We start from the raw sequence: 24,427 nt of genomic DNA on the forward strand, positions 1-24,427 counted from the left end.
CAGTATGTCCAAGATCTTGGCGCCAAGGTCTGCTTCGCTTCTGTTGCTCACCCGAGAAGCAACGGTCAAGCGGAGAGGGCAAATGCTGAAGTGCTGCGCGGGCTCAAGACCAGAACTTTCGACAGGCTGCACAAGTGCGGAAGAAACTGGATCGAGGAGCTGCCGGTGGTTCTTTGGTCGATCAGAACGACGCCAAATCGAGCCACTGGACAGACACCTTTTGCTCTAGTCTATGGAGCAGAGGCAGTTATCCCCACGGAACTCGTATACGGGTCACCTCGAGTGCTCGCTTATGATGAGCTCGAGCAAGAGCGGCTGCAACAAGATGACGCGCTGCTCCTTGAGGAAGACCGTCTTCAGGCTGCTGTGCGAGCTGCTCGCTACCAGCAAGCTTTACACCGCTACCATAGCCGCAAAGTTAACGCCAGAAGTCTCGAGGAAGGCGACCTTGTTCTTCGGCGCGTTCAGTCCGCCAAGAATTCCAACAAGTTGACGCCGAAGTGGGAAGGCCCTTACCGGGTGAAACGAGTCACTAGGCCTGGCGCTGTCCGCCTTGAGACCGAAGATGGCATTCCGGTGAGCAACTCCTGGAACATTGAGCATCTTCGTAAGTTTTACCCGTAAGGCGCGGTTGTCGGAACCTGTTCCGGCAACCACCTTTTGTACAAGTCTTGCCGCTGTTGCATGTAATCCTTTGTACAAAGCCGGGCGCAGATCCCGTGCATAAGTAAAGCTCCTGTGCTCCGCACATTTTGTCAATTTTATGCTTTCTATTTTCTGGCATCTATGATCTGACACTTTGTGCAGCACCTACTCCACGGTAAGCAATAACGAACCGTAAAGCTCCATATCTGTATTGTCTCTTCTTCCTTTTGGAAGCAAGGTTCCCCTCGCCCACAAGTTTGCCGGGGGGAAAGGAGAAGACGATGGATGGTATGGGCCAGGCGTCATTCAAGAAAGTTTCGCCTTGTCGGGAAGCAAACAACAGAAAAGCTAAGTTGCCAAAGTTTGAGCAATCAAATTTTTTAAATTTTAAGTTATCTCCCTTGAACGACCACACTTTGTATGGGAAACCTGTGCGCGGAGGAACCAACTCATAGCTAGTTGCGCCCCTACTTTGTTTCGAGTCCGCTCAACAACTTAAGTGAGCTGCTAGCGCCCTTACTTTGCTTCGAGTCCGCTCAGCAACTTAAGTGAGCCGCTAGCGCCCTTACTTTGTTTCGAGTTCGCTCAGCAACTTAAGTGAGCTGCAACTAGTTGCGACAAGGTTTCTTGCCGGTAGCGGCACCGCCAGCAGGCTGCAGACGTTCCGTACTCAGCGCTCGCGGCTCAGGTGCCTGCACCGGCAAGTTCCCTAAAAGTGTAGGGCAAAAACATACAAAGGGAGAAATCAAGTAAAGGGAGTAACGTTGCAATCATTGCCCACAATCAAGTTACATTACAAAGATAGGTTGTCGCAGCTCTAACAGATTGTTTTCATGACATGATGGGCAGCGACAAGAAAAGAAGAAATGAGCGGCCTAATCTACGCGATCGCCTTCGACCCGCTTGATCCCGCTCACCTTGTCCACAATGGGTGCGGCAAGGGCCTTGAGCTCCTCCAGATCAGCTTCTAGCGGCAAGGACCTGAGGATGTTGGTGAGGCGGAGGCCCGGATTGCGGAAGGCCACCTTCATCAACACTTTCTCGAGGGCTCCTGCGCAGATCTCGCGCGACTCGTCAGCTAGTTGCTTGGGGATCCTCTCTCGGAGTCGCTGAAGGGCCATCGCCACGCCCTTGAAGAATAGGACGAGCTTGGCGCTGGGCTGGAGGTTGTCGTCGGAGGGATACCCAAGATCTTCCATCCCCAGCTGCGCCAGCTCCTTGTCGATATCTGTGGCGGCGTTCACCAGACTCTCCGTCCAGTGCGTCACAGTCTCCCTGAAGGTGTTCTGGGCGGTGGCAGCACTCTCCAGCAGTGCCTTGTCGGTCTTGATTTCCTCCTTCAAGGCCGCCTCCCGCTTCTTGGCGCTGTCCAGAGTCTTGGTCAAAGTGGTTAGCTTCAACTCAAGATCCACGTTGGAGGCCTTGGCGACGCTGAGCTCCTTGCCCTTCTCGGAGAGATCGGCCTCCAGCCGCGCCACCTTCGTCTTCAACTCCTCCTTGGCGGCCTCGGCAGCGGCGGCTGCGTCCTCCGCTTGCTTGAGGGCTCCGCCAAGCTTCTCCTCGCGCGAGGCAAGCTCCTCCTCGTGGGCGTCAAGATTGACCTTCCGCTGCGCCAGCTCGCCCTCTTCCGCGGCTAGCTTCACAGCGGCAAGTCGCTGGCGCTCTTCGGCTTCAGCCTTCTCGAGGAGAAAGACCTTCCGCGCTTCAGCGAGCTGCTCCCGCTCCTCCGCCAGGGATCAGAGGGCTTCCCGGTGGAAACCCCCGAGCTCTTCCGCGCGCTTTTCAATGTCTGCTCCCGCCTTCGCGACAAGCACCTCGCGGGACTCCAGCTTGGCTTGTCGCGCGCGGTAGAGCGACATCAACCTGCGCAGCAGCCGCTCTTCTTCGGGCTCGTTGCTGCTGCTGCTTGGCGCGTCGACCAGTTTCAGCCCCGCGGAGGCGAGCACTTCTCCGTCGAAGACCTCCCCCTCGACCGGCGCTATGGAGCTTGATGCCCAGGGAAGATTGATGAAGACGTCGTCGCCGGCCTTCAAATAAACGCCCGGCTGGGGCTCCTTGGAACTTGGCGCTGCGGCTTCGGCGGATGGGTCGGCGGTCGGCGTAGCGCCTGGCGCTCCTGCGGCCTCTGGGCCGTCAGTACGATCGCCAGATTCCTCGCCAGTTGCTGCGGCGTCAGCCTTGGCGGCCTCTACGCCGGTGGCGTCTCCAGCACCGGCTGCTTCGTCGGCGGCGACCTCTGTCTCCATCTGCTCCGCAGCGGATGGATCTGACGGCCGGAAAAGGGGAGAAGAGTCAAACAGAATCCAGCAGAAACCCATAAAGATCAAGAAAAGAAGGATCCAAGAGAAGTTTTGAAGCAAGGGGAGTACCTGCACCAGGCTCTGCGGTCGTGGTCTCCGTCGTCGGGGGGCCGCTGGCGCTGTCCCTCGCCGGAGAACCCTCCCTTGCCGGAGACTTCTCCCTCACCGGGAAGCCTTCCCTTGCCGGAGAATTCTCCCTTGTCGGGGGATTCTCCCTTGGCTCCTGGTGGGGCTGCTCGGCTCCTACACAAGTCAACAAGCAGATATCAGCAAAGACAATTACCCATGCGTGCCTCGCCGCGGAAAATAATTCACACACTTACGCTGGGGGCTGCCATGGAGGAAAGTCGCCGGCTCCGGCAAGGTTGTCTCGGGCGCGCCACCTATTGTCGCAGTGGGCTCGTCCTCGATGATGATCACCGGGGCCTTAGCTCTCTTTGCCGCTCTCTGGGCCAGAGTCCTAAAGAGGAACAGATTCAGGGAAAAGCAAGTGAGAAACAAGACCAACAGCAAGAGTTGAAGAAATGCAAGTACAACAAGAGAAGCTTACTCTTCTTTTTCTTCCTCGTCGGAGCTTAACACGGAGAAGTCGAAGCCTGGCGCGCGCCCGGCGCGAGGAGGCGGAGGAGAAGCTTCCCTTGGCCGCTTGGTGGGAGCAGTGGCGGCGGTCTGAGACGACCCCGCCCCGGCTGTCGGCGCGGCGTGAGTAGCGGCAGGGACTGAAGCGGTGGTCCGGCTAGACTCCGCTCCAGTTGCCGTCGTAGCATGAGGCGCTCCCGCGGCAACGGTGTTTGCCGTGGTCGAGCGTGTCACGCGGTGTGGCGACTGTTGTCCCGCTTGCCGCTCCGCCACATCACCAACCTTGCGGAGACGCCTTCTTGGTGGGGATGGAGGCTCTGCTTCTGGTGGGCTGTCTGAAGACGAGGTGGAAGAAGAGTCGATTTGCAACGAGCCGCTCGTGTCCTTGGCGGGCTCGCTCGGCTCGGTGTCTTGCCCGGCAAGCCCCTTCTTGCCGGCAGGCTCCCCTCGCTCGGCACGGCTTGCCGCTTCTGCTGCATCGGCCTCCTCCACAGTGAACCCGAACTCGCCCGCGGCTGCGGCTGCCGCTGCCTCCTCCAGCCTAGTGGCGATGAGCGCCATCTCCGCATCCGTGGTGTCGCGGGTGAGGCCGTCCTTCTCGTCGAGGCGGATTGGCACTTCCACCAAGTCATCGAAGAATTGTTGCACGACCTCGTCTGCAGGCTCCTGCCAAGTTGGCACAATCCCGTGCGAGTCGCATTCCGGCATCATTGCACGGATGCGGTCGAGCGCGGAATTGTTGCACAAAGGCACGACGCCCCCCGGCAACCTGAACACCTCGGGATGCTGTGGGTCATATTTGAACAGCTCCTGCAGCATCGCGTTGAGCTCCAGGACTGTGAAGTTGTAATTGAGGCCTAGCCGCAGCCGCATGATGTCTGCCGCGTTCTTGAACTCCCAAGTGGGCCTCCCCCGTTCCTGCAGGGGGGCGATGCGGCGGCGAAGGAAGTCTGCGCCAACGGCGCCAACAGTAAGCCCGGCAAGCCTCTGGCGCAGGATCCTGGTGACGGCAATCTTCAGCCTGGCGTCCTCCGGAGCCATGTCACTCCAATCGCTGCCGCGTGCTACTGGGGTTCGGCATCGGATGGTAAATGGCTGCGGGCTCTCCTCGTCAATCCAGCACCAATCAGCTCTCCACTCCTCCCACTTGCCGCGGAATTCTCCCTCCAGATAGGTCTCTTTCTTGCCGGGCCTTGAGATCCAGGCAATCCCGCCGGATAGAGGCTCTCCTCTCTCTACTCGGGGTATGAAAAAGTGGCGGAAGAGGGCTACGTTGGGAAGAACTCCGACAAAGTTTTCGCAGAGGTGTGCGAAAACTGCCATTGTCAGGACGGCGTTGGGGGTGAAGTCAAGGAGATGGAATCCATAGGTGTTCATGATGTCGCAGAAGAAATCAGAGAAGGGCGGGCAGAGCCCACAATAGAAGAACAATGCGAAGAAGGGGTACCCATTCGGAGCCTTCTTCCAAGCGGCGGCGGGGAGAACCTTTGTGCGCGGATGCGCGCGCGTCTCCGCCGACCAGAACAGATAGTAGTTCTCCCTCAGCTCCTTCGCGCCGAGCTTGGGGGGGAAAACGGACCGCTCCTTCCGCAGCGCCGCGAGCCGCTGCGCCTCGGTCGTCTTCACGGTCTTCCCCTTGTCGGCTTTTGGAGCCATAGCGGAAGTAGTGGAGGAGGTCGACGGCGTTGGTGGTGCTAGTGGCGATGGGGGCGGAGCGCTGCTCTCTCTCTCAGCTTTGGGGAGGCAAGGGAGCGGCGGAGATTTCTGAGATTGAAAACGGCAACGGGCGAGTGGGCCAACTGCCCCTATTTCCCCTGCTTATAAAGGGGGAGGGGGCGGACGTTCCGCATTTCCGAATAAAGAAACCCCCACGACCTCTCCCACGACGCCGCATTCAACGCGTGCCGTTCGGGGAGGGCGCGGTGGATACGGAGTGAGATACGGCGTAACCTAGGCCGCGCGTGCCCGTGCCCTGTTTTGGGCCTGGCCCAACAGCGCTCGGCACCGTGTATGGCCCAGGCCGGGGGCTCCTTTCGGTGTACTAGAGTAGGGGTACCCTAGTATCCCGAACTTGTGCAAGGGCAGTCGCAGCATCCCGCGGCAAGGCTTGCCGGGTGACTGCCAAGATCCTCCGTGGTTCCTTTGGAGCCATTCAAGAACAAAGTGTCCAAGTCAAGAAGACAAGACCCCGGCAAGAGGATCTTGCCGGGAAGGCCACTCAAGGCATTTCAAGGAACTTGCCGCGGCGCACCACGCGTTCCGGCAAGACCCGGTGAGCGACAAGCTCCCGGAAGCGACAAGACAACGACCGCGGCAAGGCGCTTGCCGCGGCAAGCCACCTCTCCGCGCCCGCGCTCCAGCACATCCACCAACGTGTCGCTCTGGGGCCCTTCCAGGCGTACGTGGCGGAAGGCTGTGCAGCTAGGGACGTGCGGTGGCAAGCGGCGCTGACAAGATCGCCATCGTGGCGAACGGTGGCGTCCCTGGCGGTCCCTTTTCGCACTGTTCAGACGGGCATTTAAGACCCTTGTCCCCTGCCGTCAGGGTTAGGTATGATACACTGTAGCAGCAGGTAGTTGTGCCTACCTCAGCACCTTTCCATTTTTGCCCTTTACCTCCGTTGCCACCTGTCGGTAGCCCCTTGAGCATATAAAAGAAGGCCCGTATGCAACGTAGAGGGGGGTTAGCCAGTTCGAACACTCATGCTCGGTCTTGCTAGCCGCTGGTGTATACTGTAGCACTCCGCGCTGCCGAGCTAGAAATCAATACAAAATCACAAAGCAGGAGTAGGGTTTTACGCATCCGTGCGGCCCGAACCTGGGTAAATCGCTCGCGTGCTTCGCCTCGATTTGCTCTTTGCACGATCTCCGCCCCCGCCGAACTGAAAGGGACCCGGCCCGCCGGTCCCATAGGTGCCCGTGGATCAGTACCCCGGCACCCGGTAACCTTGTCAGTGTTCACATCCATCATCTTGTGTGGCTTTTGGGCTTTCTGGTGCATGTGATCAGTTTCTGATCGACGGCGTACCTTGCTCAGTGGAACCAACTCCTGTCACATGAACAGAAATGCAAAACTAAATTATTTGGTATAAACATCATAAAACAAACTAAACTCGTTACTCTTCTTCCCGTTTTGTTTGACAATATAGTAAGATAACTAGCCTAGAATAAAAACATAATATATTACATTATTCTTTCCCATCAATCTTACTAGAACATTTAGATTTCTTTTGTTTGGTCGTGAAAAAAATTGCAGACTGGAAATGAAATCACATGGAAATTTTGAAGTAAGTTTGGTTGCCTACAGAAACTAGGATGGGTAATGGGTAGAGAAAGGACCGTGACGAGCTACTCATTTATTGATGTCCAGGCATGTTATGAAGAAGAAAACCATAGCCAACTACTTATAAATCATATATGCTTGAGGTCTGATAAACCAGGCAACTTGGGTTTTAGTTGTCATAATAAACAGCCCTATAACTGAAATGCATCTCCAGGACCCAAGCCTCAATAAATTCTGACATCCAACCATGGTGTAGCAATGGAATTAGAGTAAATGCATGAACCCTCAACAGTGTAGACAAAAGGAGAATTACCTCAGAGTGATCATGATCATAACAAACAAGAAACCTACAGCGGCACCCCCTTATGTCATGCATGCGCCTTTGAACTTGAAGAACGTGTGCATCAAAATAGAGGGCCTGCTCTTTGCCTTCCTGTTCAATTCAGCACAGAAAAATTTATTCTAGTGAGAAATCATCTCGAGTAAATGATAACCCTACATTACGAGACGGCTACATCACATGAATGTTTGATTGTCTCTTTAATCAACTTTCCCTCGAAGTGTATAATACTGTCTCGAAAGAGCAGTAAGGTCATGCACACTTCCTCTCAATGCTCTAATTTATCGGTATACCAGTGTTTGTGTGCAACTACCAACATGAGGATTAGTAGACAACCTTAATTAATGAAGGTTGGTTTATCCACTTTATAAATGACCAGATATTGGTTAGATCCTTTATTTTATAAAATAAAAAAGAAGCTTTCAGTGCTCAATTTAATAATAAAGTAATAATAATATTTATTGGATAAATTCACACCCGATTTATATTAAAATCAGTTTTAGTACTAAAAATTATGACATAATAAAATGCATTGATTTTACGGTCATGTGCCGGTTGGACCAAGTGGCATCACAGTGAGTTACTATGTAATATGATTACCAAGAATATGGAAATACACAGGAAACACATGTTGTAGTTAAATACATGCAGCACTGAAACTTACAATTCTTAAAGATTATTATAGTAAAGCCGTTTAATAGGTGTTATCAACCACAATTATTTGAAAACTCACAAACTGTAATAACAACTTTTAGTGCATAAAAAAGCAAAATGGAATAATTAGTTAACAAGCAGAATTTTCAAGTGCATAACAAAAGCAAAATGGAGCAGCTGTGCGGGAGTGGATACATATTCCGTGGCTAAAATAAACTGGCTTAGTATTCTGATGGGTAATTTAGGCCCTGTTTGTTTGGGCTTTTGCTTATACTTTTGCAGCTTTTCCGCTTCGACAAAATGCGACAAAAGATCCAAAATATGTGCGTTTTCCTTCGGCTTTTAGCTTATACCATCATATAATAATATTTATTCAATAGCCAAAAGACGAAGCAAATAGCCTGTATTAGGATCTTTTCTGGCTTTTTTTCCAAAGTGGAAAAGCTGCGAGAGCAGAAGGAAAAGCCCAAATAAACAGGGCCTTAAAGTTTCATGAAGATATGAATTATCATGTTGTGAGATGCTAACTTGCCAAGTCAGGTGAACAGAAGTCGTTTATGATGGCTACCTTAAAGCAAAGAATGAGATCCCCAGGCATCACAGTAACACATTGAAGAGAACGCTGTCTCACACATTTACAAACATCAACCCATTCATCCTCCTCAGGTCCAAACCAAGTAAATCGAACTAGTACTTCCTGAAACACAAAAACCAAATAAATGCAAGCACAGTTGGCGTAATGCACATGTATTGAACCCGCTGTCGAGAGTGATTAAACACTAGAGGAACATGGGTATTGCGTAATTCTCGAAATGATCGAGTCTAGTTTTCACCGATGACTGTGAGAAGAAGAGGAAATCACTCCTAACCACATATATCGCTTAGGACTCGACGGTTTGTGCAACTCCCCCACTAGCCCATTGGTGTCTGTCAAGCATGTTTGCCTTCCACGCTTACTACATACACTACACCTACATGATGCAAACTTCTTTCCGTACACTATGGCTGTGACTTCTTCCTTTGGTGTGTGTGGAGGTAACTAGAGTCTATAACAATACTACTACTGCTGTTGTGATTCTCCAAAGAACACTGGAAGAAAGAAATAGTAGAATTATTGAAAATCATCCAACTTGGGCAGCCATAGTGTACGGAAACAAAGTGTTGGCAGCTAGTAACGCCATGGTGTGGATGACAGGTAGTAAGCGCAGAGGTCCATGGATCAGTTAGTTAATTTGGAAATTAACACAGCAAGGATGCATATGCTTTACAGTTTAAATGCATACGAGTCTGGGTCTGGAATTTGCGCCTGGTTATTCATTGAAAAATTGCGCCAAGTTATTCATTGAAAAAAAGTCTTATGCAATGATATTGGCACCGAGTGTTGTTGCCAGCTTGCTGCACTTTTTTTTTATTATATATGTTGTTGCTGGCTTTGCTGCACATTTTTTCAACCCTTTCTTCCCTTATTGTAGACAAAACAAAATCCCCATTCACTTCTTTGGGTTTCATTTTCTCCATAGAAGAGTAAGTACAAGGAACCCTCATCAGTGTTAATATCTTTTTGAGAATGACCATATACCCATAATATTAACAAACTAGTAATGTGGCAATATCTCTAACAATTAGCACCCTTCTTCATCTAGGATGAAATATCAGAAGACAAATAAAACAGTAATCTAGCAAATTAGCAGTACTATTTCTGTTGCCTCTTTCCTTAAGGAAATGTACAATACAAGAACCTAGCTTGACAGGTTTGTTTGTTCTAGTGATTGGCGTCTGGCTCGTTTTTCACCTAGAAGGAGGGCACTTTGGCTCAGAGATGCCCCTCCTTGTTGCTGGCTATGCGGAAGAGGAGCATCCAGGACTTGATTATGAATCGACCATGCAGGGACGACGACAATGTCCTGTGGAGCAGACCAGAATTTAACTGAATAATCCATTTTGGAGGAGACTACTGTGTGATGGCTGTCATCAGGGCCACGTCATGCCGTCATTGATGATCCAATCATGACATCATGATCACGACAAGGAATGCACAATCAGGTGGTGTAGATTGTGTCGCGCGTTAGGATGTTATGTTGCACGTTTGCACCATATACATAATCTAATATTTTCCCTATGCTGACAATAGATCATGGGCAGAATGGGTCAGTGGGGTTCCATGGTGGCAATGCAGCTGAAAACCACCATTGTAGTTTGCTACGCTTCAGTTTCCACAACTCAAGGGTGTAGTAGCGCTGTGGTTAAAGGTTTAAAATTGCTTCTCATGATAACTGAAGGGTGTGAACTAACATTTTCCTTTTTAAAACTCTGAGACGTCTACACAGCTATATAATCTTTGAAAGAAACATCCAATTTACATTTTGTTTTACATGAAAAAACACAGACAATGTGCAAGTAAAATTATACCACCAAGTATGGGCTTTCCATATGAGCCTAAAGTAGCAAATACTCAATGTTTTTTATGTCTTCTTAACTGTTCAGTATTTTATTTGCACTATCTTGTAGTGATACTTCCCCAACACACAGGACTCGTATAACATAAAGTTAGATAAGACAGGTGATCAAAATGTTGTGACATCAATACTGCATTAGATCTAGCAAAGTTCTTGAATAAAGAATGTCAGAAAAGAATTTAGTAACATCAGTCATATTTAACAAAAAGTTCTATGGTCATTACCGGGTGCTTTGTTTCAGTGAACCCGTGGGACAGAAAGGCAGCAACATCGTACCTGTAACAACAAGAAAGGTTTATGGTCAAGCATGTAACACTGAAACAAAGTTCTATGGTCAAGCATGTAACACTGAAAGGTTTATGCAAGTAACAGACCACATGCGCACTAACGCAGAAAATTAAATCACAGGCCCAAAAACAGACCACATGTGACATCAAAGGACACAAAAGATGTATATATGATCATACCATGCGCCATTTCTACCAGATTTTGCTTCAAACATGACCTTGTCACCATCCGAAGAAATATTCCCTGATTGGTAACGACAGTATCAATAATCAATAATCAACATGATACATTGTATGTGTTTGGTCGGTTACAAAACTAAAATCTTCTTTACGACAATCACGAAAATTGTGCCATGCATGTGGCCAAGAGTTATGAATAAAAATAAAGGGGGCACAAACCATGTGTCCTGCAATAGCCGAAATAAGCCTATATAGCCGAGTCAGTGCGACGACATGCTTTGAAGGGCCCACAAATGAAAAGAACTACATGCTAAGGCTATGAAGCGTCAGAAGCCGCAAACATGAAATTGAGTTGAAAATTTTGTCTACTGTTCTGAATAAAGCTAACGGCCCACCAAACAATCATGTGTCCTGGAATATCCCAAAGGATCTTCAATGACCGAGGCAATGGGTCGGCTTGTTTTGATTTCATACCAGCCAATATTAATTGGATTGCCATTATCTTCCTGCAGTTGTGCATAAATGTAACAGGCGCACGAACCACGTGCCGTGCAATTTACTAAATGGCGTCAACGACTAATCGATACAGCACGACGACAAGCTTCATGGCATGCAAAACCTTTAAGGAGCCCTAGACACCGAGAGAGGTACCCCTGCAAACAACATATTGAAGGAGCATAACACTGATATGCAGAAATTCTCGACCACCAGATCTTCAGAAACACACCATCATGTATCATCCTAGCAACTGAACTTAAGATGGGGAAAATTATTACATCTAAATATGGGGAAAAAACAACTTATCAACTTAAGATGGGGATTCCTCCAGCACCTGGGTAGGATACGGCCACTGGGTGGTGTTCCTCGGCCACCGGGGGCATCATCATCTTCGTGGACTGATGCGACTGTGCGGGACCTCTGGTTCTGGAACCAATTCCTCACCTGCGACCACCCAACACAAACCAACCTGTATAGATCCGAATAGGAGATAGGGCGGAGCCGATCTTGGGCAAGAGGGAGGGAAAACCTAGTACCTGATTGTACTGGACGGGGACGTTGCCGTCGCCGGAGTGGTCCGGGGAGGTGTTGAAGTCGTCCTTAACTGGAACACGAGCAGATTCGTCGGAGATGGAGATGGAGGGAGAAGCGTACGTTACCAGTTCAGCAGGTTGTGTGTTCAGCCGCGGTCAGTCCAGGCTCGATCACGCGGCCGATGCAGCCCCTTTTGGCACTCCTCCTCACAGCACGCCACCAACTTTTGCAATTAATCCCATTAAATTAATTCCACTAATTCCCCCCGGATAAAACAAATACTGTGGGTGCCAATTCCGGTCAGAATTTGTGCAAGTCCCGTTCCTGCCAGGTGTTTTGGAATTTGATGTAGAATGTGGTACGCGTAGGTTCATTGTGCACATTGAGCGCCAGGTGGTGTAGAGCCGAGTCACCAGGTTGCTGCGGCGTATACTATGGCGCTGAGCTTATTTGCATCGATTCACCCCGTCCCTAGCAAGCCATTCACCATATTAAGATTTACGATTTACCGAAAAGGGTCAAATCGTGGTCGCTCGTGACCGCACCTAGCCCCCGGGCGGTCGCAACTTCCCAGCCCCAGCGACATGCCGTCGTTGCGCCAAACCATGAGCCATATGCGGACACAAATCGACCCGCCCCTCCTCCGTGAACCTCTGATAGACATCCCATCCCTTCGCCATTTCTAGATGCACAGTTAGTGCACGGTTAAACCATGTCTAAAATAATAAGGTCAGCCAGGATGTCATCCTAGAACATGAGTCCGCAGTGATGTCATCTAGGACATTGACATAAGCACTGAGGTCATCACCCTCATGGAATTAGTTTATTTGTGTTATAACTTATAAGAGCATCTAAAGCCATGGACGTGCCCAGGCTCAAATGTGCCCGCGGACACGCCCAGGCTCGTCCGCGGGCACTGACCAGTCATGCCTCATATGTTAGCTTCCACAGCCCCCGTCCCTCATATCCGAAACCCCAAACCCATGCAATGCTAACATTAACACGGTCAACACGCAGTTCATCGGATCACCATTTGATCGCGGGACAAAAGGACCATAGTTCATCAAGAGTTCCGCGGCCGATAGTGCAAATCCATACTACAAACTACTTAAAACATCGATTAAACATAAATAAAACTTGGGAAGTGTGGAGGAAATCACCATTTCCCTCGCTGGCCACTTCCTATTCCGGTTGTCGGCGTGGCTGTGCCCCTCTTCCATGTAGGCGTCGGCATGCGGCAGTGCGTCGTCGTTGGAGCTGGAGATGGAGCCGTCCGTCAGGTCGGAGTCCTTGGAGAACGCTTGCCCCGAGAACCTTCGTATTAGGTTCTCCTGCTCCTTTGCATGGCGGACCGCCTTCGCCTTGGCCACCACCTCCTTGTTTGCCTCGCGCTCCGACAACTCGATGCCGAGTCGGTGTGCCTTGGCATTCTTGCAGGGGAGGCGCTGCGCATCCGTCTCCACCATCATGAGAGAGTGGCGAAGGGCCTACACAAGGAGCACGTCCTCGGGATCGACCGGCGTGCTCGTGTGTGACCGGCATGCAGTCAATGCCTACCCCGCCGCCGCCCTCTCCCTCGCCCATTGCTGCTTGCGGCGAGCTGCACGTGCCTCAGACTCAGGTGGCGGTGCGGGCACGAGGACCGAGCGATGCACGGGTACCAGTTCCGGAGCAGAGGGAACCCACATTAGTGGTGGTGGAGGCATACGTAAAGGATGTAGGGAGAGGAGTGTACGGAGCTGCGCGGCGCGCAGGATGGGTCAGCGACATCGGCGGCGCTGCGTCGATGGGCTGTGCGTGCTGAGGAAGATGAGCCGCCAGTGCCGGTGTCACCTTGGTCTACGCATGACCACCTCAACACGATGCAGACGGTGACCTCGTCCACATCGTCAGGTACCGCTTCGCGCAGCAGGCTTGCCCAGCCGCCGGGACCGCCGGATTCTAGACCGGAGCCACTGTTGTTTCCATCGTCGGCCATAGCTATATTCAGATAGGTAGTGGGCAGTCGCAACTGCACAGCCCTCGCGACATGCTGTCGTTGAGCCTAACCATGAGCCATACGCGGACACAAATCGATCCGCCCCTCCTCCGTGAACCTCGCTGGTAGACGTCCCATCCCTTCGCCATTTCTAGATGCATAATTAGTGCAGGATTAAACAATGTCTGAACTAGTGAGGTCAGCCAGGATGTCATCCTAGGGCATGAGATCAGCGGTGATGTCATCTAGGACATTGACATAAGCACTGCGGTCATCACCCTCATGGAGTTAGTTTATTTGTGTTCTAAAAAAATCTAAAGCCATGAATAGCAAATTCGGGAACTCAAATGCCCGGGACACGCCCGGGCTCGTCCGTGGGCATTGACTGGTCACGCCTCATATGTTAGCTTCCACAACCGCGTCCCTCATATCCGGAACCCCAAACCCATGCAGCGCTAGTATTAACACGATCAACAAGCAGTTCAACAGATCACCATTTCATCGCGGGACAAAAGGACCATAGTTCATCAGAAGTTCCTCGACAAACAGTGCAAATCCATATTAGAAACTACTTAAAACATAGATTAAACATAAATAAAACAGGGGAAGGGTGGAGGAAATCACCATTTCCTCGCCGCCACCTTCCTCTTCTGTTTATCAGTGTGGTTGTGCCCCTGCTCCATGTAGACGTCGGCGTGCATCGGTGGTTCGTCGTTCGAGCTGGAGGTGGAGCCGTCCATCAGGTCGGAGTCCTTCGAGCACGCTTGCCCCGAGAACCTTCATATCAGACTGTCCTGCTCCTTCGCATGGCAGACCACCTTCGCCTTGGCCGATGCATCCTTGTTTGCCTGGCGCTCCGACAACTCAATGCTGAGTCGGTGTGCCTTGGCATTCTTGCGACGGAGGCGCCGACCATCTATCTCCGCCATCGTGAGAGAGCGGAAGAGGGCTGACATGAAGAGCACGTCCTCAGGATCGACCAGTGTGCTCGCGCTTGACCATCGTGCGTCAGTGCCTACCCCACTGATGCCCTCTCCCTCGCCTGTTGCTGCTCGCGGCGGGCTGCACGTGCCTCATACTCTGGCGTCCCCATGCACGCAGGCGCCAGTGTGGGCACAAGGACCCAGCGGTGCCTTGGTACCAGTTCTAGAGCAAAGGGAACTTGCTTTGGTGGTCGTGGGTGGCATACCTAAATGATGTAGGGAGCGGAGGGGCAGGAGCTGAACGATGGGCGGGATGGGTCGACGACATTGCCGGTGCTACGTCGTCAGCAAAGCGTGTTGAGGAAGATGAGCCGCCGCTGCCGGTGTCACCTTGGTCGATGTGCGACCGCCTCAATATGATGCGGTGGGTGACCTCCTCCACACCATCGGGCTCCGCTCACGTAGCCGGCTCGCCCAGTCGTCGGGGTCGCCGGATTCTACAGCGGAGGCAATGTTGTTTCCATCGTCGGCCATAGCTAGATTCAGATCGGTGGGGATTAGATGTGTAGTGGACGAAGAGGGGAGTGAAGTGGACTGTGTATTGACTATTGTCTAGGGTTTTCTAGATGAGGATATTTGTGGGGCACCGGTGGTCCAGGCTGCGCCAAGCCAACGTGGCGGACGCGTCCGGGCCGCCCCATATCTGCCCTACATTTGGGATGGATATGAGGTGCGCCAGACAGCCCAGGCATTTGAGGCTGGCTAATGATCGGGTCGTCCACTTGGGCGTTTTGTGACGGTTAATTTGGGGTACCCGGATGTAGATGCTCTAAAAGGCATGTATTTCTTCTTCTTAAGAAAGGAAAATCAGGAGAAAAAAACATCCTGCTTCAATCAGCTGAGTTTCAAGTAGTAACACACAATGAGCCAGCTACTAAGAGTGCTCCCGGGCACTCATAGTTTGGGGCCCGAGAATAGTAGTTCCTACAAACAATTGACATCAGAGCGTTGTTCAGGCGACCATGTTGAGTAGAGGAGCACGGCAGTGGTCAGTCTCCGGCTGCTATAAGACGCCACCATAGCAACAGTTAGCCTCTGGCGGCTCCAAGGCGCCACCGCGGCAAAAACGGCATCACCTGTAGAGTCGTGGCTGCATTATGGCATGTCGCGGGACTGATGATGAGATCATGATAAGGGAGGTCGTGTGCGAGACCAGTGGTTATAGCGGCATTAGCCTCTCCCTCCCGGTGCTCAACTGCACCAACGATAGTAACTGGGTGTTGGCGATCGAGCTGAACCTTCAGTCGGCGTGCCTGTAGGACTCCATTAAGGACGAGACGGTCTTGCAGAGAGACAACAACTAGGTATTGGTGTGGCTGAGCCGCATCACTCCGCCCCCACCACAGGAGATGCACAACATGCTCGGGCGGAACGGGGAGCACAAGGAGGCATGGGGTTGGATCAAAACCAAACACCTCGGCAGCAATCGCGTGCCCAGGCGAACGCATAGCTGTTTTTTTATTTCCCGAAAACGACGGTGAGATGTGGACGATTTCGTCGCGACCCCCAATCTTCCGTCGGTTTAGTTTGCGCGAATCTTGGCGCAACAATCAGAGCCACATCGGATTATATAAGAAGTCCGTTCTCTCTGATAAATGCTAGCAAGCATATCGTATAATAAAAAAACTACCTCATAGCGCAATGGCTGGCCACTCACCCTCGCACCCAGGAGAACTGGGATTGAGTCCCAGGCTCCCCCATTTTTAAGTAGATGGTGATTTGTCTGTTGGAAATTTTTATGTGGTAGCTTACTTTTTTGAACTACATCACATGGCATTTTGGAAATCAAGAGATGACATTTATTTATTTATTTAAGAGACATCATTTTCATTTATCAAGAGATGGACTTTTAAAAAATATGGCATTTTTATTATTAAGGATTGGCATTTTTTATAATTTGTATCGTAATAACAAATGGTACTTAGAATTTTTATATTTCCCTACTTGGCCACTCATCATGTTGCCTAAATGTTTGGAAAAAAACAAGGAGTGTCCCGCCCCGCGCATGGGCTGGCCAAACAAGTCGTCGGGAGGGGTGGAGGGGGCTGGGGGTGTGCTCTTCCGCGACTTCCGGCGACCAGGTCACCAAAAAGGGGCACCCGCGGCCACCTCCATGGCTCCACCACCCCCATGGCTCCACCACCCCCGTGGCACCACCCAAACCCCTTGGCTCCTCGTCTGGGATGGGGCTCCTCAACGGAGAAGACAAGCCCGAACTCCCCTACGATGGAGAAGACAACACAGACCGATCCCCCGATGACTCGCCCTGGAGCGACAATGCCTAGTCCGAGGAGGAGGACGATGTGCTGCCTCGCCCCACTTCTCCTCGCGTCTTCCACTTCCCACTTTGATTCTAATCCACTATAACGCTTATTTTTCTTCAGATTAGCATTGATGGGTTGTTCGGGCTGCTGCAGGGCTCGCTGTTGTTCGAGGATAGCGGCAACATGTTTGATTGGTGCTGATTTTTTCTCTCTTTTTTGGATATAGAGTTGTCTTTTTTTGTTTCAAAAAGAGAGTGAGGGTTGGTGCTGAATAAAAAAACTTAAAGGTTCATGCCCTTGGCCGGTGCAAGCCTAAAGATTTGGGTTTCATTCAAGTGGTTTGAACTGCAACTTGAAAAGGTAGGTCATTACAGTAGACGTTGTCATCGTGCGCCATGTCGAAGTCGGCTCAGTTTTCAACGAAAATCGCGCCTCCCCTTCCTCGCTGTCAGTAGTAGCCGATGTACTAGATATCCACATGACCGACTACTGCCCTCCCTGTTACCACATAGTTGCAACCGCCTGTAGCCACCACCACCCCACTGTGGGCCTGCCGACCGTCGCCCATCAGACAAAGCGCACGCGCGCGCGCACACACACAACTAGTAGAAAAAGGCCTATTTATCTTTAGTCCCGGTTTCAGAACCGGGACTAAAGGCCATCCACGTGGCCGCTGTCTGGAACTCCATCTTTAGTCCCGGTTACCAACCTCCCTAAAGAAAATTTTACGGATTTTTTTATTTTTCAAATTTCTGAATTATTTTACAATTTAGTCTTTAATCACCCGCATCACTTCTCAATTTAACCTTTAATCTCTAATCATCCATCAGCATTCCAAATCATCTAACTTCCCGGCCGGTCACCTATTCTCTCACTACTCCAGCCTGAGCACGCTTAACTTCCGGGTTCTATTCCGCCTCGTTTCCAAGTCTGCACTTGTTATTTTCCTCAGCGGCTCATGGCCTAACCAAGGGTCTAGCCAGAATTGGATCCCGCCCCCATTCCCTAAGGAGAAGGAAATCCAATACAGATTTCCTCCTTGATCTTTTGCATGGATCGCCAAAACTACGAACCTCCAGGGCAGGAACATGCTAGGAGAGGCTCACCTTGAAGGTATTTAGCATGAATGAGCCGAAGCCATAAGCCACCTGCACCACGTATTATCCGCCACACCCATCGCAACATGAGCACGACGTTCATACGCCGGGAGGCCATAATGCCGAGCCCACCCTGGTCCTTGGGCATACACATGTCCGCCCACTTGACCATGTGGTATTTCTGGCGCCCATTAGCGGCTTGCCGGAAAAACCTAGCAAGCTTTTTGTCAAAGGAGCTATGGACGCCCTCTGATAGAATATACAATCCCATCATATACAAGGGAAGGCTTGGCAGGTTAACGCTAATCAAGACCGATTTGCACCCCTTGGAGGTGAATCGTCTGTGTCAGGGCTCAGACCGAGATGCCACACGACCCACCAATGGGTCGAAGGCACTCATCAGGATTGTCGAGTCGGCCATGGCATTCCCAGATAAGTAATGGGAAATGATGCCATCTTACAATTGAGGTTATCCGCAATCCTTTGTTGTTCCTCCACCGAGAATCCTAGGATGACGACCTCACTCTTATCAAAGTTAATCTTTATACCCGACATGGCCTCAAAACAGAGTAGGGGAAACTTGAGATTGATCATGTCCAGGTCAGACCCCTCCACCATGATCATGGCGTCATCGGCGTACTGCAAGTGGGTAACCCCAATAGGTGGCCGGCCCTCCTAGCCTTATCCAGGATGTCTGCCAGGGCATCAACCGCGAGGTTGAAGAGAAGCGGGGAAATCAGATCCCCTTGCTTCACTCCCGCAAAAGCTATGAAGAATGTCCCTACCTCACCATTAATGTTAATCACCGTATTACCCAGCCGGACCAACTGCATGACCCAAGAACACCATCTCTCATCAAAGCCCCGACGTTGAAGGACTAGCCGCAAGAAGGACCAGTCTAGCTGGTCATAGGACTTCTGAAAGTCCAACTTAAGGAACACTCCCTTATGTCCGTGCGACCTCATCTCGTGAACAATTTCATGAAGGGCCAAGATCCCATCATGAATCTGTCGACCCTTCAATATAGCGGTTTGTAGAGGATGATCTAGACGATCAACTACATTAGCTAGTCTGGTCGCACCGACTTTGGAGAAGATTCGTTCCAACACGTTGATCACCGTGATGGGCCTGAATTGCCTAATGTCCGCCGCCCCAAAAACTTTGGGGATCAGGGTAATGATACCGTAATTTATTCGAGACATGTCAAAAGTCCCAACATAAAATTCATGGAACATTGGCATTTTAACTGGCTTTAGTACATTCCAGAATTTCTGGAAGAAAGACACCGGGAGCCCGTCGGACCCCGGTGCTGACCCCGTCTTCATAGAGGCGATGGCCCTCCCCACCTCTTCCGGCGAGAATGGAAGTGTTAATTCCGCATTCTTTGGGCCAGAGATTCTGTCCTCCAGCAGCTATAAGTTCTCTGCTAAAGAAACCCCACCACGGGGCCCCTTAAGGAAGGAGTATATGTGGTTTCTAATCTCATCTAGGTGTTCCTAGCACTATTAGGAAAATGCTTATAGATAGAATTTTACCAGTAGCGTTTGTTTATGACCCCACGCTACTAGTAGTTAATCTCATTTGGGTAATATCGTTCCTTAAGAATTTTCACACTTAGTGAGTTAGGATTATTTTTTAGCATTCTCCATCCATCCCTATCTTGCCAACAAAGAGAGATCAAACACTATATGGCTCTAAAACCCAACCCACGTGCTGATTTTGGCTTGCAAATGTCCTTCCACCAAAACTTTTGTATACTAAGGTCCTGTTCGGAAGTTCTCCTGGCTCCCGCGCTAGCCAGCTTCTCTTGGGAGCCAGCGCAGCCAGCTTCTCCTTGGAGCCAGCGCTAGCCAGGAGCGTTCGGCTGAGCTCTGGCGCTCCAGCTCCTGTTCATGGGCCCAACCCATCACGCGCAAGTGGGGATGGGGGCAGAGCAGCCGCTCGATCGGGAGGGAGGAGTCAGTCGTGCGTACCGGTTCGATCTAGATTCACTTCGGAATGGCAAAGCACCTGTAATTTCTCTCATCTCCTTCTGTTTTTCTGGGAGCTGGGAATCTGCTGCTTCACCAAATTGCACTGCATCGCGAGCGTCTCTGCGGATCTGGCTTCCAGGAGCAAAAGCGTTCGGGTCGTCTCCACACGCGGAGACGTTGAAGTTGGCTGGTGGAGACGTACCGAACGGGCCCTAAGTTAATGTGAGGGAAGAGTGCCCGAGGTAGTCTCAAACATTACATGAGATAGGATGGAACTGCTTCAGCTACAGATTGGGTAAGTACCTCCATAGCAGACCATGACATCAACTTACCCATCCATATTTGTACATTTTCGCAGATCCTCTCTCACAAATACTCGAATACTCCATTATATGACCTCCTGGTATCCGATGGCATGCCAAGATACTTTTCACTTACATATTCATTGTGAACATTTATGATAGCCGTGATCTCATCTTTCTGCGAATGAAAATGCTTCACAAACGACAAAGCGTAGACGATCTATGGACAACCAAGAATCCAATGGCTGTTGCTCCGCTCAGGACGAGATTCCCCGGCTGGATTTAATCGTCATGCATGAATCGTTCAAAAATTGTCGTCCGCATAGCATGGTTCTTCTGAGAATCTGAACATCTTCAACTATAATAAAAAGAAGACATATGTCCATTAATGTGTTGGCATGACGCGCCACAGGATGCTTCCAGCACCTATTGTGGAATGTCATCATCTATCTTAAAAAATAGCATGATGTTGCCTGCGAAGACCAAGTGGTTAACTAAGATGCATATAGTGCACCTCTCAACGAATTTTTAATAGGCAAAAAAGGCCATCAACAGTAATTAAGAAAAGATAGGGTGACAAAGGATCCCTTTGACATATATCCCTGGTGGGGCGAAATCTCCCAAGTCTCGTTTCATGCAAGAAAGGAAGACCTCCCTCACATCAAGTGTTTCCATAATGGGGCGACCCAGTGCGCAGGAGCGCTGGCTTCTCTTTTGTTCTTTTGGTTTTATTAATTTCATTCACATATCTGAAAATGCAAAATATTATATTTAAATTTTAAAAAGTACATCGCCCATTCCATAAATGTTCATGCAGTTTAAAAAAATATGTTCCCACAAGTTTTAAATTTTTTATAGCATTAAAAAAAATCGTGACATTATAAAAATGTTTACAAATTTAAAAATATTCATGCATTTAAAAAAAATGTGAAATGGATGTCATAATTAAAAACAAAATTCTGACCATACAAAAAATGTAAGTGGCATTTTTGACTCAAAATTATGCTCGTTATATTGAAAAAAATTGTGTAGTTTAGAAACTGTTTCATACATTTAAAAAATGTCGACGTGTATTTGAATTTTTTAACACATATTCAAAAAAATCCAAATCATGTACATGAAAAAAATTCATCATATATTTGAAAAATGTTCAATGTGTATCAAAAATATGTTGTTGGTGTATCAAAAATGCTCACACAAAAAGTGAACAAACTAGTAAAGAAACACAAAAAGCCCAAACCCAAACTAGGAAAGCTGACACAGAAACACGCATAAAACAGGTTTTACAGGGTAGTACTAAAAACTGTTGGCAGGAGCCCATATTGGGCTGGCCCGTATAGCTCCGGTTGGAATCCCTCCCTGATGTCTCATTCTGCATGTACTGAATTAGCCGGCTTGCTATTGGGCCCAGATAAGGTGGTTCCTCCTCATCCATCATGGTCGTTTAGCAAGTGGTGTTTCCTATTTGGCACATTAAGCGTCAGTTGGCGAATGCTATTCGGCGCCGTCAGCATTGTTACAGTACAATTTGCAAACGGGCGCACACCCCCTCCCCATTGGGCCGGCCCATCTAACTTTTTTTCTATTTTTCAGACTGTAAAAAATCTGCTATTGGTGAGAATCAAACCCGGGACTTCCTGGTTAATTCCACGCTGCAGTAACAACCCCACCACGCAAACTTGATGTGCTTACTTTCACCGTTTTTCTTTCGTATCTTCTTTGCTTTCTCTTTTCTGTTTTTCCTTTTCTTTCTTCTGTTTTCTGTCTTCTTTTACCTTCTTCCTCGTTTGGCAAACTTTCTTAAAATCTGATGACATTTTTCAAAATTGATGAACTTTTTTCAAATTAGATAAACTTTTTTTCAATTCGATGAATATTTTCAAAAATTAGATAAACTTTTTCTAATTCGTGGGTTTTTTAAATGCGATAAACTTTTTCCGAAATTAATACACTTTTTTTGAATTCAGTGAACGTTTTCCAACATTGATGACGGAGTTGGGGCTCACCCCTTCCAAACGGACGGAGGTAAAAATCACCCCCCCCCCTCCCACCCCTATTTTTTTTGTTATTAGGAGTAGAACTAATAGAAAGAAGGGAAATACTATCCGTCTCTATGACAAACTGAAAGGATTCCAAATTGAAAACAGCCAAGTACGTCGGTGTTGGTCTCAACTCAAGAAAATTATAAATACGTATCTTCCTGATTATGGAGGAGCACCCAACCGGCAGTGATAGATTATGGAGGACGCGCCGGCAAAGCGGAACAACACCGCGACGGCTCTTCCTTCCACATGGAGGACCTCCCTGAGGTAAATAAACAGAAACCCAAACTATTTTTTTCCCTTCCTTTCCTATCGTAGCCGCTTCATTTGTTTGGGTTAGGGATTAATCATGACAAATTGGTCCAACATTGTTAAATGCTACGTACCATCTTCAAATTGGTCCTCTGTTCCAAATTAAACATCATACTCATGTTTGCAACAATTTTTGGATCCATAGTTTGTTGGGATATGTCTTGTGGTCCCACCTCATTCAATAGGAGGACCTTTCAAGGTCCGGTTCTTCTTTCTTTCTTTCTCTCTTTCCCTTCATCATTTTATCAAAACTGCCAATAATTTTCGTCCTGTTAATTAAATTAAAACCCATCCTTAATTTCTTTGTGTAGGAAATTCAACTTCTTATACTGTCACTGCTGTCACTGAAAGAGGCTTCCAGTACAAGCATTGTGTCCCAAAACTGGAGAAAGCTGTGGACACAGCATCCTAACCTATGCTTTGAATGCAGCCTTGGAACGACGTACGTAGGACTCTTTGACAGGCCCACTGAAGATACCGAGAGCATGAAATGGAAATAGCAAAATTCATCGAGACAGTAAGTTCTGTTATTCAGCAGCATAGTGGAATAGGGCTCAATAAATTCAGCATCAGGTGCAGGCTTCAGAGGGACTCATCGGATGTCCGCTTTGCCACCGCATCAAAGGCTAAGATTATTGATATGAACCTGTTGCCAGAAAGAAACAATGCTGGACCAACTGAACAAGTATATCACTTTCCTCTGGAGGCTTTTCATCAATATGGCCCTTTTATTGAGTCCTTGTTTATCACTAATGTTTCCATAAAACCTGCAGATATAGATGTATGTGGTGGGTTTATGAAACTCAGGAGCCTTCATTTGCACTGCGTCCAAGTAATTGGACATCACCCGCAAAAAGAAGTAATTGGACATCTTCCGGGCCTGCTATGTTCTATCAAGCTGTTGCAGTCTGGAGGACTTTGAGATGATTGCGTGCCGCGGTGTGACTGATCATCTCAATATTCCACAATCACTCGACAAACTTAGACGTTTGCTGCTTTCCAATATGCGTATGATCCAGGCGGTTGAGTTTCACCATGTTCCGAGTCTCTCACTTTGAGTACAAAGGCTTCACCATGTTCCGAAACCTTTTTTGTAAACAAAGTTGTCATATGATTGAATAAAAAAGGCATAGTTCCACAACTTGGCAATACCATATCTCTCTCTCTCTCTCTCTCTCTCTCTCGGGATGAAAATAATTAGAAAAAAACAACCACTAATTTGTCTATTATGTAGATTGCAATGTACTTATAGATTTGTCTTTTTGAGAGTAACAGAGGTTTATTACCGGTTTGTAAGGGCCTTTACTGCCGGTTCTACAACCGGCACTAAAGGGTGGAGACTAAAGGACCACCACGTGGCGTGAGCTCGCGCCGTGGTATGGGGGAACTCTGAAGGTTTTTAGTTTTTTGAAAATTTTGGAAAAAAAATTTATTTTTTTCGATTTTCAATTTTCTGAATTATTTGATGATTTAGTCTCTAATCACCCCTCTTAACTGCTCATGTGTGGTTCACTCATTCCAAATCGTCTAACTTCCGGGCCGATCACCCATCCTCTCACTACCCCAGCCTAAGCACGCTTAACTTCAGAGTTCTATTCCCCCTACTTTCTAAGTCTGCACTTGTTGTTTTCCTAACAAATGTAAGCTATCAATCCTATTAACCCTCAGTATTTCAGCTTGAGCATTAGGTCACACGTTTCACCGTTTGAGTTTGAAACTAT

The 24,427-nt window shown here is 49.0% G+C and overlaps 1 protein-coding gene and 2 pseudogenes across 2 annotated transcripts; 1 reads left to right on the plus strand and 2 right to left on the minus strand.

The window, feature by feature from the left end:
* Positions 1-2,291: 2,291 nt before the first annotated feature.
* LOC147967233 (uncharacterized) lies at positions 2,292-5,966 on the minus strand. The gene is made up of 4 exons (XM_087529361.1): positions 3,496-5,966; positions 3,269-3,405; positions 3,015-3,188; positions 2,292-2,911 (listed from the first exon to the last, which is right to left on the minus strand). Exons 1-4 carry the CDS (start codon positions 5,178-5,180, stop codon positions 2,382-2,384), a joined length of 2,526 nt encoding a protein of 841 aa, XP_087385487.1. The 5' UTR covers positions 5,181-5,966; the 3' UTR covers positions 2,292-2,381.
* A 116-nt stretch (positions 5,967-6,082) lies between these two features.
* LOC125517104 (uncharacterized) lies at positions 6,083-13,221 on the minus strand (annotated as a pseudogene). Its single transcript, XR_015609325.1, has 8 exons — positions 12,916-13,221; positions 11,758-11,907; positions 11,556-11,665; positions 10,724-10,787; positions 10,481-10,532; positions 8,369-8,497; positions 7,120-7,239; positions 6,083-6,572 (listed from the first exon to the last, which is right to left on the minus strand). The product of XR_015609325.1 is annotated as an uncharacterized LOC125517104 (transcript).
* A 5,978-nt stretch (positions 13,222-19,199) lies between these two features.
* Positions 19,200-23,828, plus strand: LOC125517105 (F-box/LRR-repeat protein At3g58900-like; annotated as a pseudogene).
* Positions 23,829-24,427: the final 599 nt, after the last annotated feature.

Source organism: Triticum urartu, chromosome 6A, assembly GCF_056163025.1.
Source record: "Triticum urartu cultivar PI428250 chromosome 6A, HENAU_Tu73, whole genome shotgun sequence".
In the NCBI taxonomy this organism is placed as follows: domain Eukaryota; kingdom Viridiplantae; phylum Streptophyta; class Magnoliopsida; order Poales; family Poaceae; genus Triticum; species Triticum urartu.